Source organism: Micropterus dolomieu, linkage group LG04, assembly GCF_021292245.1.
Source record: "Micropterus dolomieu isolate WLL.071019.BEF.003 ecotype Adirondacks linkage group LG04, ASM2129224v1, whole genome shotgun sequence".
Taxonomy (NCBI): domain Eukaryota; kingdom Metazoa; phylum Chordata; class Actinopteri; order Centrarchiformes; family Centrarchidae; genus Micropterus; species Micropterus dolomieu.
In genome coordinates, this window is record NC_060153.1 from 16,140,826 (window position 1) to 16,160,553 (window position 19,728).

Genomic DNA, 19,728 nt, shown 5'->3' on the forward strand with positions numbered 1-19,728 from the left:
TCTCCCTCCCCCTCTCCCCCCCCCCCCCCCCCACTACCTAATAAGGTCACCTTTACAAAGGGCCAATAATTTGTTAACTTGTAACTTATAGCTTTATTAATGGTAAATTAATAATTTATATAATGATGTTTTATAGATTAATTATACAGCATCATTAAGAAAAACTTGGGCTGTCATGGTGTTGTGCTTTGATTTTTAAATAACAATTACAAAAGGTTCCTTATTATAAAGTATTGCTAAAACTTTTATTCTGACTTATTTTCCTTCTGCTCTAGTAAACCTTTATCAAAGCAAAAGTATGTCTTTTGCATCATCATTACACACAATAATCATATCCCACAATTACCCTGGTGTGTCTCCCTTCACTCATTGCCCCCAAAAAGTTCCCTACCACTGTGTAAATGGCTGAATAAAAGCTGAGTGCTGCGTCTTTGGAGGGGAAGGATTTGCGGGCAGATGCCACCAGGTAAGGGTTTCCTGTGCAGGCTCTGCGCTCTGTGATGTACTGCAGCGGAGACTGGCAGCCCAGAGCTGTGTAGTTTGGCTTGCAGGCAGACAGGAAATGAGGCGTCTGGTTTCCTGTCACCACTTGACCTGCGTTGGCAAAGATGGTGGTTGTGAAGAGGCCAAAGGAGTAGACACCTGTGTGAAAAAGAGGGGGCAAAGTGAAAGAGAGGGATGCATATGTAAATTAAAAATAACTGAATCAATAAGACTGGTAAGAGTCAGAAACAACCACTTAAATGGGAATCAAACGGTCAAGCTGACTATTATCTGTGTGGGAGGGAAGGGCCAAACAGGCATAGCCTTTATGGCTTTAGCCATAGCTTTTATGCTTTATATCTATGGACAATCACTTTAAAAGATTTAGATAAAGACTTATCTTTAGACTTACATAAATACAGGCTACAGGTGATGGTCTTTATAGGTGATATATAGGTGATGGAAAAGATCACAGAACATCAACAGAAGAGGACACGAAGAGACAGGCAAGCGAAAGGAGTCCACAGGAGACCTAAACTAAGAATAAGGGCTCTTTCTGTTCTTATGACAGGAGTAGTGGTCTTAATGAGCCTTGGTCCCAGAGTACAGAGGCTCTTTTTAGTCAAAGCTACCCCTAATCTTTAGGACTATAACTGACCCAGAAAACGTACGATCCTACGGAGGAGAGGGTTGAAATAGCAGCAGTCAGCGGTCACTATGGTCTTCTCCTGAGCTCCCTCTGTCTTCACAAAGAAACTGGTCACTTCCCCGATCAGAATCTGGGACAGAAAGAGAAACCACAAACAGAACAAAAACAGAAAGCAAAAACTTTTTGGTAAAGTACTGATCAGCTTCACTGAATATTTTGTCAGTTAAATATGGTGCACAGCAAAACTATTCATGAGTGTTCCTCCCTCAGCCTTGCAGCACTTACATTTTTCCTTGGCCAGCCTGCTTTATATTTCCCCTCACAATTTGGCTGATTTTATGCTGCTTTAGTAAATCTCAACATTAACACCTCCCATTCACTCTCATCAGTGGGAGTTTGTCAACCTCAATGTCTCATAGAACTTCTATTTCTCCCGTTATCTTTTTTCTGTACTGATTTACTGCAGCTCCATAAAACCATGACTATACTTTGGTTGATAATGTCAGGCTAATAACCTCAAAAATGAGGACTGGATTTGCCAAATAAGATAACACATCTTATACTATATTTACGAAATAGTGAAATGCATTAGCTAATGTTTTACCCCACTCTGATCACTCCGTAATAAAACCTTCATTATATTTTTACTGTTAACACATTTTAAACGCCCAATAAAAAAAAAAACACATCTCAAGCATCTGCAGCCATGTAAGAGGCAGTTTAAGCAGTTTGAAACACATGTCAAATCATCAGAACATTGATCTCTTTTGACAGGAGAAAAGATTGATTGGACTATTACGCCCTGCGTACTGAACCTGTATGATCATGGGACCCCAGCTGACAGAAGCATGGATAGATGTAGGTTACAAGCTCATACAATATGCATGACCCAGAACCAAGAGCGTGGGACGATGCTAATGCACCAAAGCTCACTGTGCTTGGTGTGACAGATGAAGGCTGAGGTTTCCACTATAGCACTGATGTTATATAGTTGTGGGGCCTGTGTGTCAACATAAATGATGTCTTTGGAGAGTGCTGCAAAGCTTTGCAGCCCTGAGGTCATGTGTGTTGGGGAAAGGGGGGTTCTGGGTTACTCAAGACGTCATTTCGAGATATGATGGCTGAGTGGTTCTTTTTCCAGAGCCCTGCTCACCTTCAAAACATTTTCATAAATTCACAGTAACACTTACTGGACTGTGAAAGAACCAAACAATCTTGCACACTGATTTTTTAGTTCTTTCATGCATTCACAGTAAAACCTCACCTGCCAAGGTTAATGTCAGCAGCCAATCACATGACATTGTTGACCATTTGAAGGGGATGGCAGTGGGCTTCACAAATAAAGAAAAACAGACAACTTGTGAACCTGTTTAAACATCATATCCTATAAGCTCAGCAATTACTACTATTCTTATTATTCTACTACCACAGCTTCAAGGTGAGATTGTTTGTAATTGAATTAAAATCAAACAGGATAACACTTCTAAAACTCAACAAACGCTTCAAAGAAAAACAAACTATAGAGATTTATACAAAAGTGTTACTGTACATGAACATGATCATACGTTTGCCTTAAGTTCTTCAGAAAATCTCATGTAAGGGCCAGCTAGAATATTCTCCTCACCAGGCACACACACATGTTTGACTACACTTTATTAATTTCTACAGGGAGGTTTGTGTGTAAGGTCAGCCATATATCATCATCCCTGGAGCTGGTAGAGGTTCGGTACCTTGCTGCAGGCACTTTGGCAGAGCTGGTGGGCGCCAAAGTTTAGACAGGTGGATATGAAGCACATTTTTACCTCCAGGCTGCTCCAAAATCACATCACCCACTGCCCATGATGAAAATGACTCCATACTCCCACCAGTGGTGCAACTGAAAGCCTTAAAAATAACTACATGAATAGGTATCAGGTTTGAATGTATTTCATTGTTACATGGTAAAAGCAGTGTTCATTTTTTTTAATGTTTGGGTCTGGAACTGTATGTTGGCACTGATGCTAAACAAAAAATCTGTTTAATTTGACAGTTGTTCTACAGCCCCCAAAATGCACAATAATATAATAGTACATAGATGATCCAGTTTATTGTTTGGAACCTGAAAGGCACAGCCTAGTCCTGCATTCATCCTCTTTTGTAACGCCTCCTATAGAGAGTGAGGTAACACCTATCAGTACCTGACCCTGTTATGCTATGGAAACAGAGATGCTTACTTAGTATGTGATGGCCTAATATATACTGTACAGCAGATACTGTGAAAGAATAGTCATAATTGTCCCAGTAAGTATATATGGTCTTGAAACACTCGGTTTCCATATCCCTTGGATTTTCAGAGAGGCTGTTTCAGAGCTTTGGGCTGCATGAAACAAAAGCAGTCTTCCCTCATTTCTTTGAACTAGATTTAGGTGCGTGAATCTGAACATCTGTCAGTTGTGCCAGAACATATGCAGTGAGGTGATTGTGCACTCGGGGAACAAGACCACAAAAACCATGACAAAAGTAACATTGCTGTGTTTCACTAACATAATACTATGTAGACTCATCTTGGCTCATGTTAACACTCCGGCAACAGTGTTCGGAATAAACTGTTGCTGTGTATTTGGGAAATGCTCTTACGAAGTGTGTTTGGGGGGAGAAGAGGAGGAAGAAGTAGAGCGGAGGAGACAGCAGCCACTGATTATAGTCAGCCAAAGGGGCAGAAGGCATAAGAGACTTCTAAATGGTGTTGTTGGCAATTAATCACCATGAAACTGAGATTAAGGATTAAAGAAAAGAGGTTGATTGCAACATAATTAAAACTATCAAAGGCTGATTCTTAACTTGCCAAACTGGCTTCAACAGCTGTCAATGCAATAAAAGTATTTTAGCGACAAGCATAACCTCAAAAAGGAAGACATTTCTGCAGGGCAGATGGATGTGTAGACAACACGGCTTTATGAAGCCACAGACCTACTAAGCACACACAAGTACTAAATGGCTGAAGCACATGTACATACATACACAATGGACAAATATAAAAGTAGCGATGTTGAAAAATAAAAGAAAGGGAATTAATAGCAATCAATTGTTAAGTTTGTCTTTAGACTAGAGCCACTTTTTTGAGTTTAGCAACTAAACAGTTTTATCTTGATCTCTGTGAAATACCAACAAATGTTTGTAAAATCTGGCAATACCTGATTCATTCTAGTTATTTCTTACAATAAATTAGATGTGAATGTTGAAAGAAGCTTATTATTTTATATTTTACTGGTAAAATATGAAATATCTTTAAATAACCCACTCGCCAATTGATGTCTATGGTAAGTCAACATGCTGTTTTCTTTAAACACCATACAGAGGTAAACAATAGTACTCATTGCAGACCAGGGATCAGAAATTAACTCTTTGGAAAAGTGAGTTCTTGCCCCATCTCTACATGTTTTTTACTATATTATCAGGTTGACAAAAAGAAATATTTCAAGAATGGGCTGACTTTCATACTTTTCACACCATATTTGGATTCAACAGCATGGAGCCCCAGTTTCTTGATGATTCCTTAAAGGCAACATCAAACCAAAGGAATCAAATTCAGAGAGACTGAAGGGTATATAAGAACAGAGGGGGAGAGATGTTAGTGATGTCTGCATGTTGGTTCATAATATAGAAGCTTGAAGCTTGTTGAAAAATGCGTTTGAGGGTTTACGTATTCATGAATTATTCATTTCTGTTGTGAGAACCGTGATGGTCATTGCTTTAGAGATTGTATTGTAACCTATAGACCAACAGCTACAGATAATCACATTGGACACTGAACAGTCTTGTTATTTTCTCTGGTATGTTCCCTCACTGTGATGGAGAATGAAGTCTACATCCCCATTAGGGAAGCAGTTGTCATGTCCACTCCTTTATCATTCGCCCGGTTACTTTTTTCTACTATTCACTGGTGACTGGTGACATTCACTGGTGACAGGCTCCCACTGAGTTGTTATGTGCTACATTTCTCCCACAGCCATATTTTCAAAACTATCTTAGTGTCAATAATCCCTTTTCATGCTGATCTCACTGAAAGGTTCCTACCTGGTGCTTCACTGAGCATCCACTTTAATCAGAATAAAAGACTTGTAATAGAAAGAAATATTAAATGCATTGATAGAACAAGACTTTGAAACCTTGGTTTTATCCACCAGCTTCTGATTCACAAGGCTCAGTACAGTCATCAATATTAATGTAAAAAATACACAAAAACTACAATTTGTCGGTCTTTTACTAAATTCTCGCTCAGTGCTTGCAGATATTTAAAGGTCTAAAGGTACTTTATTTGTCACATACACATCAAAAACATCTGCTCTGTGGCTAATTTGATATCAAAGTCAACAGAAAGAAGGAAGGCTGGACTGGAAGTTCACACATTCTTGTTTTTTGCAAAATTAATGACTTGAATTAATTTTGTTATTGGTTACTGTTTTTGGTTCGTATTTGGTTCACTCTTCCTGCTCAGTTTGGATTTCAGCAACAGCAAAGCTCTGGCTGTGAGACGGCAAGTTCTGATAACCTGTCCATAGCTTAGGAGAAAAGTACACTGTAAGTATTAATACCACTGGCTCAGCCTTTAAAGTATTGTATTAAAATGTGGAAAAATCTCCTAAACCTACCCCCTAGCAACTTATTTTGTTTGAAAAAAATAGTGTCAATACTATCCCCTCTTTTATTCTGCGTAATTGAGAGAAAGAACTGTAGTGTAATCTATGAAAATGTAGGACACTGAGACACTGATTGATCATAGTGAATCTGCAATCCATAGATGTCATTGTTTTTAAGCAATAACAAATATACAATCACAAGGACACACATACACCTCAAAACAAAAAGCAGAAAGAAGAAATTACGCTAATTCAATACCACTTAAGAATTTGACACTTGAACCACAAAGAAAATAAGGTTCTGACATACAAAGGCTCACATGCACTGTGTGTGACAGAAAATTTATGAAAAAAGGTAAGAAGACGGTAAATAAATAATGTGTTTGTGTGTGTATATAAGTTTGTGTATATGTGTGGGGAAAGGAAGGAAAATTATTAAGAGTTAAGAGGATTGACTGGGAGACTGGCCACAATTGCGAGGAAGAAGATGAGATGGGCCAACATTCAGCAAGCCTGAAATACAAACCACAGATTTTCCACTGCATTAAGTCTGCCTCTAATGGAGGGGAGGACGGTGGGGTAATTGGAGTGTATTTTTGAGGTTCAGTGGATTTTTTGGGGTTCAGAGTAGTACAGATGGGGACTGTCAGTGTGCCAGCATTGAGCCCACAGAAAAATACCCCCTCCTACTGAAGCTGAGGTGTCTGCTGCCATCCCTCAGTGTATCATCAAACCACGTCTTTCAGGGCTGCTTTTCATCAGAGTCAATCTAAAGGGTATTTTTGAGGCAACACATGCATTCACGGGTTATGAAATATTCAACCAAAAAGACACCATAGCAGCCACATGTTAATGACTGAATAAATGTAATGCGTTGTTTAGTTCTGTCTATATACTTCCTTAATACCAGTGTGGAGTCATTGACAACATGGCTGGCAGTGTGGGAGATTATTTTGTATCCCTCCAGTGCTTCTCTCCCCTCATCTAAACTCATTTTATTGAAATACTGTGTCAGTTTTAATGCTGGAAACGGGAATTAAAGCAGCAAACAACTAACAATAGTGGCAGCAGCAAGTCTCTCAGAGCTTTTTAGAAAATAGTTACAAACTCTAAATGGTTCAGGTCTGTTTGAATTCCTTAATAAAAACACAAACTATACTTAAACCCTGAACAGTCAATGCTGAAAGATCCTGGCTGGCATGAGGACACTTCACTCTGAGTAAGGCTTTTTTTTATTAATTTATAAAGAGTATCCAGTTTCAAGATGGTTCAGTTTGATGACATGCAAGACAAGCCGCTGTAATGGTACAGAGGTAGCCAGAGGAATGTGTTTTCTTAACATCTAAGGGCACAAGGCAGGTATGTGTGACCTGCCGATGGATTCAACGCTAACTTTCAAACTGTAATTTCTCTTTGTGGAAGGTAAAGTTTTCTACTCTACTGGACATACCTACTAGAAAAAGGTAAAAATCACTTGGCAGCCAATTAGTTTTGAGCAGATGTTGACTGTGTTCTGGAGGCAATTGCTATGTTCTTTGAGGCCACATTTATTTCATCCTTGGTTAGTTAGAGAGATAAAGAGAGATCTCAAGTCAGAGGAGGGATTAAAACACAGGCAGACGTTTGTGTGTAAACACCTGAAGAAAGCGAAAGGGATGGGTACAGCAAATGAGAAGATAGATAGGCGATGGAGAACAGAAAATAGGGGGGGAGAGAGTAAGACAAAATGGAGGAGTTGATGGAAATGAGAAAAAATAGAACAAGAAAAAAGCTGATGAAGAGGGAGATTGAGAATGACTGACACTAACCGTCTTCTCTTGTCTCAGAGAGCAGAGATCACATGGCCTCCTTTGTTGAGAAAGTATGTGTCTTAGTTACATGCATTTAAAACACAGAGATCCACTCTGTCTTACAACAGTATAACACACACACACACACACACACACACACACACACACACCGTGTACTATGAGTAATACTAAAAGCAATCAGAACAGGAAGAAGTGATGCAGCATTGAAGGCCGGTTTGACGTCACAACATATAAAAAGCGACTTAAGCTTAAGGGGGAGCGTGGAAATGTACGCTGGTCTATCAGTGCATTTGTTACAGATGTGTTTGGGATTTTACATTTATCATTAACACCTTCGGCATATTGTGAGCGATCCAGGAGAAAACGTTAAATTTAGCTACGCATTTACACCATGAATTACTACATAGTGAATCATAGCTGCTGCAGTGTTAAATTCCTAATCTGTGTGTTAATGGATATGTAATGTGCGTTCCAGTGGAAATCCTCTACGCTTACGCACCTTCAAAAAATGATGTAATGCTGACTGAGAGGAGCTCTTCGGTAGTTATTGTGAAAAGAAAAGCAAAAACCTTCATGAGGATTACACCAAGTCTACATAAAGCTTCTGCAAATATCACATGACATTTGTTGACATTGAAAGCACAGTGCTCTACTTTAAACACACACACACAAACACACACACAGCCTTTTCACACACCAGCGATGGTAACCATGACAATTTAGCTGCTTCAGCTTCATCATCACCCACACTCTCTCCATCCATCTCCTTCGCTCTGTCTTACCCTGCTTTTATTCTGTGTTTTGTTCATGGCCGGGCAGCTTTCCCAGGTCTGTGTGGAGGAGAAACTAGGATACCTGAAAAATCTCCCCTTTTCTTCCCCTTTCTGTTTATTTGTCTTTTGTTCTTGCCTGATTCAAATATTTTTTGGCTCTGTCTTGCTCGCTCTCTCCCTCTCTCTCACACAGTTCAAACCCTGTTTGTACTCAGGAAGGTTTTAATGGTAATGGTATGACCCTGTTTGTCTTCTCTTCTCCCCACTTTCCTGCTTTTTCTTGTCTGTGCATTTTGCTCTTTTTCCTCGAGTCTCTCCTGCTCTGCCCTTATCCTGCTTACTCTTCATCTCTCTCTCTCCCTACCTCCTCATCTGCCTCCCCTCTAGAAGAAACAGAGGGTTCATGGATCTGTGTGGGAAGAGACCTTGCAGCTAATCTACCAGAGATAGAGTGTGAGTGTATTGCTGGATTAGGGTTCTCATCTATGGGTTTGAGCATGTCTTACAGGCTATCGCAGTGGGAGCGGATAGCTGGTCAGGCGTATCCACATGGGGCTACATGGCGTGCTGTCTTCATCTCTCAATCCCCTACCCAGTATGACTGGCAGAGACAGGATAAAGCCATGATTATCCCTTATTATCCCTGGCCTTTTGTCACTGCTCTGTCACATAAGCACAACTGCTGACGTACTGATCCATCTGTCTTTCTTTCTGTCTATGACTTCTCTCTTTTGGACATACAAACACGCAGACAAAAGAAGATAGACATGGATGGACAGACCGATGGTGATGGTCAATGGCAAAACAGAATATGCAATCAAATACGGGACTTTTGTTAGGATGGGTATTAAATGGGCTTATAATGATAATACACCAATTGCAGCAATCACAAAACAGCAGAATTGTACTTTGAGAATCAGTTACTAAAAACAAAAAACTTAACACCTGATAGTTTCATTATTTTTGCTCACTTTCTGCTATGCTCATGTTCACAAATAAAGCAAAAATAGCCATAAACTGTGACAGGTGGACAAGCATGATGTCATGTGTTGCAAGATATTGTCTGTTTTTTTTATTCATCATACATACACATGTGAACACTGCTACACAGTAATGTACCGAACTGCATTGTCACTACTGGTAAATTCATACACATTTCATATCAGCACCAAAATCAGTTCAGCCAAATATGTGGCTTCGTCCTCATGAAGGGAACTGATCGCCTCACAATCCATTGTGTGGGACAGAGCTACACCCAAATCTTTTCTCCCGCTTGATGGCTCTTCCCAATCCTCTTCTGTCTGTCATATGTGATTCCATTATTCATGAACGATTGTCCTGAAGCTTAACAGTATGCAAACTTCTGGCCAATTTGAATATGGGCATTGGACTGTGTGTGCTTATATATATATATATATATATATATATATATATGTGTATGTGTATGTGTATGTGTATGTGTGTGTGTGTGTGTGTGTGTGTGTGTGTGTGTGTGTGTGTGTGTGTGTGTGTGTGTACACACACTTCCCCAGCATGTGTAATGAAATACAAGACCGATGACAACTGCAATCAACTTGAAAATGTCAGACGAAAAGGATGATTGCACAAATGAACTGCATGAATTCTCCTGATTTACGATCTATGAAGATGCTTGCTTCAGCTTTACTTTACAGCACGTGTGCAAGTTTGTGTGTGTGTGTGTGTGTGTGTGTGTGTGTGTGTGTGTGTGTGTGTGTGTGTGTGTGTGTGTTCTTTTGGTATGCTTGTCAAAGATGACAACTGATTACAATGACAATAGAATAAATATAGAATAGAGAAAAGCAAAAAATGAGAACAGGAAAAGACCAGATTTTCTGAACAACATAATTTGATAAACATTAACATAACAACGAAGCAGTCAGGGAGCCATCTTAATAGAGGGGAACTTTGCTGTAAGCAGGCCTCACCTCCAGCCTCCCACCATTTGAATATGTGTTGGAGGTAGACACATATTCAAGGAGTAGAAAAGGAAACCAATTTCCACATCCAAGTGTTTATTACAGAACGAGAGAGAGAGCGAGAAAAAAAGTGTTGCTGGCTACAGTTAGATTTGACATTTCCATTTATTTCTGTGATCTAATCAAGAAGATTGGATTTTGTGATATTGCTGCATGTTGCAAGAAATCAGTCTGCTGGAAGGGTAGCCTTGTCGTACCTTGGTTAGTCTTAGGGCTCGGTGACAACACAGTTACAGCTCAAATAAACAGCCAAATTTGAATTGATATAAAGGGGGAGTTTGGTGAACTTGACATCTGAATTCACACCACCTGTGACCTATAGAATTCGTGTTGATCTTTGGGGAAACAGAGAGTGTCCATAACGGAGGTAGCTATCATATCAGGTGTGTCACACAATAACATTTTACATAACCCTGCTCTGCCGAATGAGAAGCAAAAGGGTGTTCTTTGTATCCATTTTGCAACAAATGAAACTAACTACAACCAATGGTTGTCACTGCACCACCTGCAACTAGTCACTACGTCACCAAGCTTCAGCACCATCCATTTCATGAGGATGCACAAATGAAATTAGATGAATACATTTAGTGTGACCTGGTATTTAGACTGCAACTGTCAATCATTTGTGATTTTGAGTTAAGTTACTTTTTGGTGTTACCGTTTTTTCCGCCCAAAATGCAGCCACCCCCAGAACGAGGTGTCTGTGTGTGTGTGTGTGTGTGTGTGTGTGTGTGTGTGTGTGTGTGTGTGTGTGTGTGTGTGTGTGTGTGTGTGCACGCGGGTGCAGGAAAGTAGAAAGAGCAAAAGAAACAGTGATGGTACTGAAAGAGCAACACATTCAGTCCTTCAACATGTTTTTGTAACTTTTTGCTTTCTGGCTAATCAAAGCTATTGTTAGTGGAGAAGCTGGTATCTCAGTCTCTTCTTCAGGGATTTCCACCAACATGACAGCATGAAATTTGGTCCCAAGCAACGTCACTCTTCCCATGAAAATCCTGAGGTTTTTTGTTAATGTCTTAGATCTCTTTTTTCTGCAGGCTAACTCCATTGTGGCAGCTCTAGCAATACTGCAAAAAGACTCCATGACATCTGTGACCCGTAATCTACAGGCAAAAGATGAACCACAGATCCAGGCATGTTTTTGGGTAGCTCATATTGACCTCTGGAAGGCAAAGAGAATCGCCTTCCTTTAGCATCCTGCATTTATTTAAATCTGCTTCTGCTTTACTTTTACCAGTCTCTCTCTTCCACTCTGACTATTGTCGCACTGAGGTTGGACCGCAATCAGACTAACAAAACGTCCAAACGCAAAAAGGCACTGACTACATCCGGCATCTGTTTTTGAAGATATGACGGCAACAACAGCACAATGCATTTTTTTGCATTTCAAGAGCTCCCACTTAATAAACTCTGGCATGACTGGATGATATGGACTGCCTACATGGTTCGTCCTAATCCCCATCTTTCTGTCACATGGAGCTACATTATGCATGAAGGCTCTTCCCAAGGTTTAACAGACAGCAGCAAACAAACTCAGAACAGTGAGCCACCACTGAATGGCATCGGGCGAACTCTCTTCTTCCCTCTTTCCTCTACTTCACTCGTCATCATTTAGTGGCTCTATGTCTTCGTTTTTAATTTTTCTTTCTTTTCTTTTCTTTTTTCTTTCTTTGTTTCTTGTATTCCTCACTCTCTCTCTTCCTCCTCCCATTGTGTAGTGTTTACGGCATATTGAACTCTCGCTGTCTCTCCTCTCAAAGAGCGCCCTCACTTTGCCTTCCCGTCCTGTTTGAGAGGCTTATATTTAGCAGCATTAGAGAGGAGCTCTCCAGGGCAAAAGTATTTAGCATTATGCTTCTGACCCACATAAAAAAAGGTGGAGAAAAACTTCTACATTCAAAGCTTAATTCATTCATGGCCTTTTGCCTGAGCTTACAAGCGTGTGTGTTATAGTCTCTCCACGTGCTGTGAAGGCTCACACTGTGCACCAAGCATCTTAAGCATTCGATTACTATTTGATCCTATGATTGGTCACAGCTTAACTGTATCGACTGATGGGTGGGTTGTATTGTGCAATCAGCATACGGTCTCCCTTACACAAAAGACATCCTCATATACACACACACAAATAATCAGTCAATGGTTCAAACAGCAGTTTACCCCACTCTTTCAGCTAGCTTGGCGGGATAATAGGCATGAGTGCTGAAATGTCACCTGTGCTGTTACTGTATTGTTTTTAGGCTATGCACTGTATGCATGTGCATGTGTATGTATGTGTGTGAATTTAGCAAAATTAGATGCAGTTGTGGAGAGACATAGACATCGCCTATAGCCACTCTTACTAGTTCTCAGATCCCAGTACTAGTCAGATAACACGCACACACTGTATGACTCCTACCTGCACATGCAAAAAACATTTTCAGGGGCAGAGAGAATATGTGCGCCGTCATCCACCCACACACTTACCTTCACTGATGCACTGAAACTCACAGCATATTTGCAAAGTACCACAAAAGTGCCTCTATTTCACTCATCCTCACTTCCTCTCTCTCTGCCTCGCACACACAGTATTCTTTTCTAATTCTAGTAGAGTAACCACATCAGTATTCAAATGTGGTCTGGTGTGTGTGTTGTTCAAATCTTACAGGTTCAGTTTGATATGACAGCCCTGAGAGACCACTGCTGCTTTTCAGCAGTCACTTTCAAGTCAGACCTTTGATCAGGCTCAAGAAGCACGATGGATTTGGTTTTAACCTGCACAGCAGCTTTTAAAGAGCACCGTTATATGAAAACCTAAATAAAATGTATTGTCCTCCATTAGAGGAAATTTGTTTCCACAGTTTGTCCACACATAAGAACAATTCAGGAATAGTGAACTAACACAAACAACAATGACACAACATAGACAAAGGGAACAGAGTACAGTCACAAGCACATAGGTCAACTTGAGTGTTATTTACTAGTTTGCTAAAGGCAGTGATGGCAGAGGGCATGAAGCTGTTGTTTTACAGATCACAGATTCGTATATGCCTCCGGATGGGAGTAGCGTAGCATGAGTTCAGAGGGGTGGGGTCATACTGGGGTAGCTGTTCCACTCTCCATGTATGAAGGACTTGATGTGCCAAAGCATGAAACCACAAAAAATGTTTGTTTTAAATATTCTAAACGCCCACTTACTTTGCTATTCATGGAGTTTTAGACTGTATCCTGTGGCCATCTTCAGAAAATAAAAAACTTGCCCAGGTGTAATTCTAATTATCTCAGTACCGGACTTCAGTCATGTGTTAACAGGTGGTCATAAAAATATAATGTAGAAAATATAACGGAGATACTGTATGTGTTCCCAAGGTCGAGAACAACACTCACACAATAAATGCATAAAATAAAAATAAAATACTGAATCCCTAATGATATTTAAAGTTGCCCTGTGAAAGTTGTGTTTATAGTCATTGTTGCTCACCAACATACGCTGAGTGTATCCTTTAACAAATGTGTAGAATAATTTCCCTTCCTCATAAAACATTTGCAAAACCAATTTTTTAATAAGTATTTTAAATCCTGCATTGTTTTTGCATTGACTTATTAGCTTATTTTATAGCAATGCCACAGAAAATGAATATTTTACACAGGTTTTTCTAAGGGTAAGCACCGCCGCTTGGTTGTTTTGCTTTTACTTCATTGAATTGTCTGGACCTTTGACAATGTAACAAAACCGTTCTTGTCGGAATATAATCGATCAGTGGGTTACTATGAGGCTTCTTAAATAAATCACGTCAAATTTGATTGCATTCGGTGGTCTGACAGAGGCACTGATTGTACCTGCTGCTGTGATTGTATATTGAAATGGTTTGCATTGCATTTCCACCAAGGATTTTAGCTTTCCAACGGTGTATCATGTGTTTCTATTCTACCATTTTTATCCAAAACTATCGAACGGGCAGTCTTCAAACAGGTCTCACAATTCCTCTCACGGAATGACCTCCTAGATCCATATCAGTCTGGTTTTAAGAGTGGCCACTCTACAAAAACGGCTCTTTTGTCTGTAACAGAAGCGCTAAGGTCAGCTAAAGCCGCAGCCCAATCCTCGGTCCTTATCCTGCTTGACCTATCAGCTGCCTTTGACACAGTCAATCACAGGATCCCCCTATCTGCACTCTCAGCAATGGGCATCTCGGGTAAAGCACTCCTCTAGTTCGAATCCTACCTCTCTTCCTACAATGTTTTGTGGCAAGGACAATTATCCTCCTCCCACTGCCTCTCCACAGGGGTGCCCCAAGGCTCAGTGCTAGGACTCCTTCTCTTCTCAATCTACACCACCTCACTGGGGCCGATCATTCGCTCGCACAGCTTCCCTTACCACTGCTACGCAGACGATACACAACTCTACTGGTCCTTCCCATCAGACGACCCCACCGGCTCACCGCGGAACACAGACTGTCTCTTGGACATATCTGCATGGATGAAGGCTTGCCACCTTCAGCTAAACCTCTCTAAGACTGAACTCTTGGTCATTCCAGCCAAGCAACCTATCCACCATAACATCAAACTACAAATTGACTCCTTTACCATCACTCCAACCAGGGTGGTGAGAAACTTAGGTGTCATGATTGATGACCAGCTGTCCTTTTCAGACCATGTTGCTGCTGTCTCTCGGTTGTGCCGCTGTGCTCTATAAAACATCAGAAAAATCAGGCCCTACCTCAATCAATATGCCACCCAGCTTCTGGTATGGGCCATGGTTGTCTCTCGCCTCGACTATTGCAATGCCCTCCTAGCGGGTCTTACAGCTTGTGTGGTGAAACCCTTACAAATGGTTCAGAACGCAGCAGTGCGTCTGGTTTTTGATCAGCCCAAAAGGACTCATGTCACTCCATTGCTGTGTGACCCCCACTGGCTACCCATGGCCTCGGGAATCAGATTCAAGTCACTAATGCTTGCATACAGAGTGACTACTGGGTCTGCACCCATCTACCTTAACTCTATAATACAAGTTTACGTTCCTTCTCGGCCACTATGCTCCTCCAACAAACGCCACCTGGCTCTGCCATCCCTTCACACAAAGCAATCCCAGTCCCGGCTGTTTGCATCTGTGACACCACGATGGTGTAACGAGCTACCACACGCCATCAGAGCAGAAGCGTCCCTCTCTAACTTCAAGAAGCTCTTGAAAACTCATCTCTTCCGAGAACACTTCCTCTTATAACACCTCTAACTCCTAACATCTAACATGCACTTCCTGCCCTCTTCTTCTATCCCCTACAATTATCATGTATTGATTTCACTTTGTTAACTCTAACTTCTTTCCCTAAGTATTTACCACATTAATGCGATATGTGCCATTAGCGCTTACTAGTATTTATTGCTGCTTTTATTAATATGTAAAAATCCTATAAATCTCGTGCTGTATTTGATACTCTGTTGATGATTGTATGTTGTTCCTCAAATGTAAGTCACTTTGGATAAAAGCGTCTGCTAAATGAGTAAAGGTAATGTGAGTATGAACTTAAACATAGCAGTTGTGTGCAAATACCAAAGGCTGCCACCACAGCCTTACGGCCCGCGGGCGGTACGTTAAGAAGTTAACTTGTCACTTTGTGGTCAACGACCCTCATTTGAGCAGACTTCAATGGCCTGGAATTAAAGCTCTAACTCTACAGTGTGCTCTACTGTATATGTGGTAAACTTATAAGCAGGGGCAGCAACATGAGGTAACATGATTGTTTTTATAACCTGTTCCCCATTATATGGAAGTACCAACACTAAATATCTGGAGTACTGTACTGTTAAATGTTAAACTTGAGCAAGAAACTTGTTGAGTTGACTTGAACTTGAGTTGTATGGCTCCCATCATTATACAAAGTGACAGCAGCAAAAAGAGAGAGGGTCTGGAGTAAAAGTAAGAGAAAACCTGTGGAGTTTCTGGTTAAGTTTAACAGTCAGTTGGAGCTGTCACACACAGACACAATCCATACACACAGAGTCGGTATATGTTGTTACAGCAAGCGTCTGTACTGTCAGTGGAGGAACTTGTTCATTTTCCGTTTGTGGCTAAAAGTCTGAGTCAAAATTTTGAAAAATAGTGAGATGAATGTCTTCTTTTTTCCCTTGTATCTGAACAGAGACTCGTGGGATGGAGCGGTATCTTAGAGCGAGAGAGAACACAGATGCTCTGACTTTCAAAAAAGCCGCTTCACACTCCAGGCAAAATCACGCCACTCCGCTCCCACTCTGCACGGCTCACATACTTTGGTGTCTGCAGCTTCCATCCATTCCAGTGCACGTTAGGCTCCAAACAAACACACACAGTTAGCTATTTGCTAAATTAATAGACAAGCCTCAGAATAATACCCTCAAACACATCTATGAGTGTGATTATTTACCTCTGCTTGTGTTTATGTATGTATGTACTTTGTGTGTGTGTGTGTGTGTGTGTGTGTGTGTGTGTGTGTGTGTGCGTGCGCGCTGCCTTAATATGTAGCTCAGAGGCAGCCATGTCATAATGCCACTTAACTGTAGGACATCAAAGAGACAAGGCCCAGAGGACAAGACAGACGGTCATGGAGACAGAGCTTTGATGAAGATGTGAAGCTACGTTTCATTATTAACAATATCCCACTGTACTGACAAGAAAGTATGGCCGCTGTAATGGATTTCAGTATATTCTAGACTAATAACAACAATAACTGTGCCTTACAATATTCATTTTAAATGGATTTAGTGCCAGTACCATGAGTTACTACAATGAATGGCAAAAATAAAGCAGTTGGATATTTGTTTTTGATTCACTGCATGAATGTGCACACTGCCAAGAATTCATGACCTACAAATTGTAATCCTGTAAGGATGTTTAATTATTAAAGGTGCTTCAATGTGCATTTTTAAGTGTTGGATGAAGAAGGTCTGGTGAAAATAACGAATCTGTGCCTCCTCTTGTGCACAAATATGGGAAGCCATTTAGAGCTGATGTTTTATTCTGTTTTAGTAGCGTGCAGTCTTGAAATAAGGACAGACTCTCTGTACACTGTAGCTATCTCTGACTGCTCTATGGAGGACAAATATAGTGCACGTTGCCATGGTTATGACAGAGAATGCATCCACACAAGCAGAGCAGCAAGACCACGAGGATACACACCTACACACCTCTCTCCTCTTTCAATCCGAAAATACCACGTGTAGATGAGGAGGAACTATCTGTATGTGCGTGTGTGTGTGCGTCTCGTATGTTACATGTGTATATGATGATTGTCATGTCTGATCCTTTAAGATGTGCATGATGAGCACCTGTAGAAGTACGTTGTTGTTTTTTTTCACAACACAGACTCACCGTCACAGTGGGGATGGCAGTGACGAGGGAGTAGACGAGGACTGGCGGCGCCTTGCTGTTGTCCTCTGGTCCTGGGTACGGCTTGGAGTAGGCTTTGTCAAAACAGAAGAAGCCCTGGATGTGCACGGGGAACGTGTCCGTGTACTCAAAGTAGTACGCCAACAGAACCGTCCCTGCCATGATGACCAGCTGGAAATAAAACATATTGGTTCCAGCTTTAGGGTTGGATCCACAGAAGAGTGTAGGTTTTGGGAAAGAAAAGAAAGCCAGAAAAAAGAGAAGTGGAAAATAGTGTCACGGATAAAAAAAAAACGGATTAAAAAAAGGAGAGATTTCTCCTTCTCACAGCAAAATGATGGATGCTTCCGTAATGTGTAAAATGAATCAAGTGTGCGTGGAGAGATAGTGAGGGAGGGAGGGAGGGAGGGAGAGATGGAGACAGAGGGAGACAAATAAGAAGAAAGACAGATAGAGAGGGGGAAAGAAAGAGCAATGACAGAGATACAGAGCGAGAGAGAGATCCCTTCAGCCGTGTCAGTATGCAGAGTGGGAAGGTACAGAAACAAATGGAGACAGATCAAAGAAAATAACGATGTATGGGGAAGAGAAGAATAACTGAACAACGATGGGGAGGTTTGTGAGAAACAAATGGGGTGAAAAAGAACAGAGCGGTAGAGAAATCGAGAGACGGCAAGAAGAAAAACCCTGGGCAGAGCAGAGGGTAGGACAGGAAGAATTACGTGTGTGTGTGTGTGACTGTCTGCATAACTTCAGTTGTTATTGTACCACACAGCTATTCTGCCATATAAAATACCTGCTGCATGCAAAGCACAAGCCATGACGCATATCATATTAAGTACTTAAAGAATTTTATGATAAAAATATATTGGCAATTCAAAACAGAGTGTATGTGTGAGAGAGAGATAGGTTGTAAGAGAGGAGGAAACATTTAGAAAACATTTGAAAAGCATGCTCTTTTGCACAGATGAGACAGATGCACAAGTACTAATTACTCATTTATACTCCAGCACGCTAACTTCTTTGACCAGTTCTCTGCAGGAAAAAAAAATATTTTCAGCTACATAGTAAGCATCTCTAAATCTGTAACTGAAAACTGGAGATTTGTGCAATACTTGTTTGCCCTGCGGGAAAGCCCTGAAACAAAAACTACAACTTAAAAAAGGAAGGTGAGTTTAAATACAGCGAGCTGCTGATTAGGCTCATCATAATCTGCAGCCTGAATGTTTGCTCCATTAATTGCCACTGTATGTGAAGGGCAAATTTATCAGCAGCAAAACATAAGGAGCCTCTACTGGCAGGCTGAGCTGGTCTATAGCTTTAGGGACACGAGGCAGGAAAGAAACAGCAGTTTGGTGGCTGTTTGTAACAATCTGTTCTTTTGCCTTAAATGGGTTACAATATGTGTAGGATTTGAAAGTTAAGAAAACATAACTATTGTAAATTACTATATGAATAATAGCCATTAACTAAACAAACAAGCAGTGGTGAGAGACAAAACACATACGGATTGGGTGCTAGCTAATATCTTAAAGCCAGGCCTCAATCAAGGAGGTGAATGAAAAGTCAAGCACATAATTTGGTCAGTTATTTGGGTTAGAAATCTGTTCAGACACAGTGGTTCCCAAACTGGACACGGGCCCGAAAAGCCATTGCAGTGGAACATCACAGGAAGCAAAGGTGAAAAAACCTTTTTCATAGCAGACATTTTGAGTTGTCTAACACAGGTGTAACTAATGTCATTATTAATCGGTGCCTTCTATTGCAATAATTGCTGGTAAGGAGACATAATTTCTGTTATTAGTTCCACCTCTGCTTTTCATGCTTCGACAGGTCAAAATGCTGCTGTGAAAAAGGTCTGTGACTCTGATTCATTTGGGAACGACGAAGGAACAAGAGGGCTCTCATGACATCTCAGCTGTCAAGATGCAGGTAAGCAAAATGTCTTCAGAAAGCAAAAAAAAAACAAAAAAAAAAACGTCAACACCAATATTGCAAGTGTAGGAAAAGAAACAGGTGATGCTAATCATCAAACAACATCAGTCAAATATGAA

At 40.8% G+C, this 19,728-nt stretch overlaps 1 protein-coding gene across 10 annotated transcripts in view; it reads right to left on the minus strand.

Annotated features, from left to right (window-relative positions):
• Nucleotides 1–19,728, minus strand: part of plppr2b (phospholipid phosphatase related 2b) — a 58,358-nt gene that overhangs the window by 3,385 nt on the left and 35,245 nt on the right. For 8 of the 10 annotated variants that reach the window (XM_046046517.1, XM_046046516.1, XM_046046511.1 and 5 more), the window contains 3 exons: nt 17,657–17,845; nt 1,142–1,262; nt 392–642 (listed from right to left, as the gene is read on the minus strand). In XM_046046517.1, coding sequence (XP_045902473.1) covers nt 392–642; nt 1,142–1,262; nt 17,657–17,845 — 561 coding nt within the window. The remainder of the gene's footprint in view (nt 1–391; nt 643–1,141; nt 1,263–17,656; nt 17,846–19,728) is intronic. The other 2 variants (XM_046046520.1, XM_046046519.1) reach the window with 1 other exon arrangement.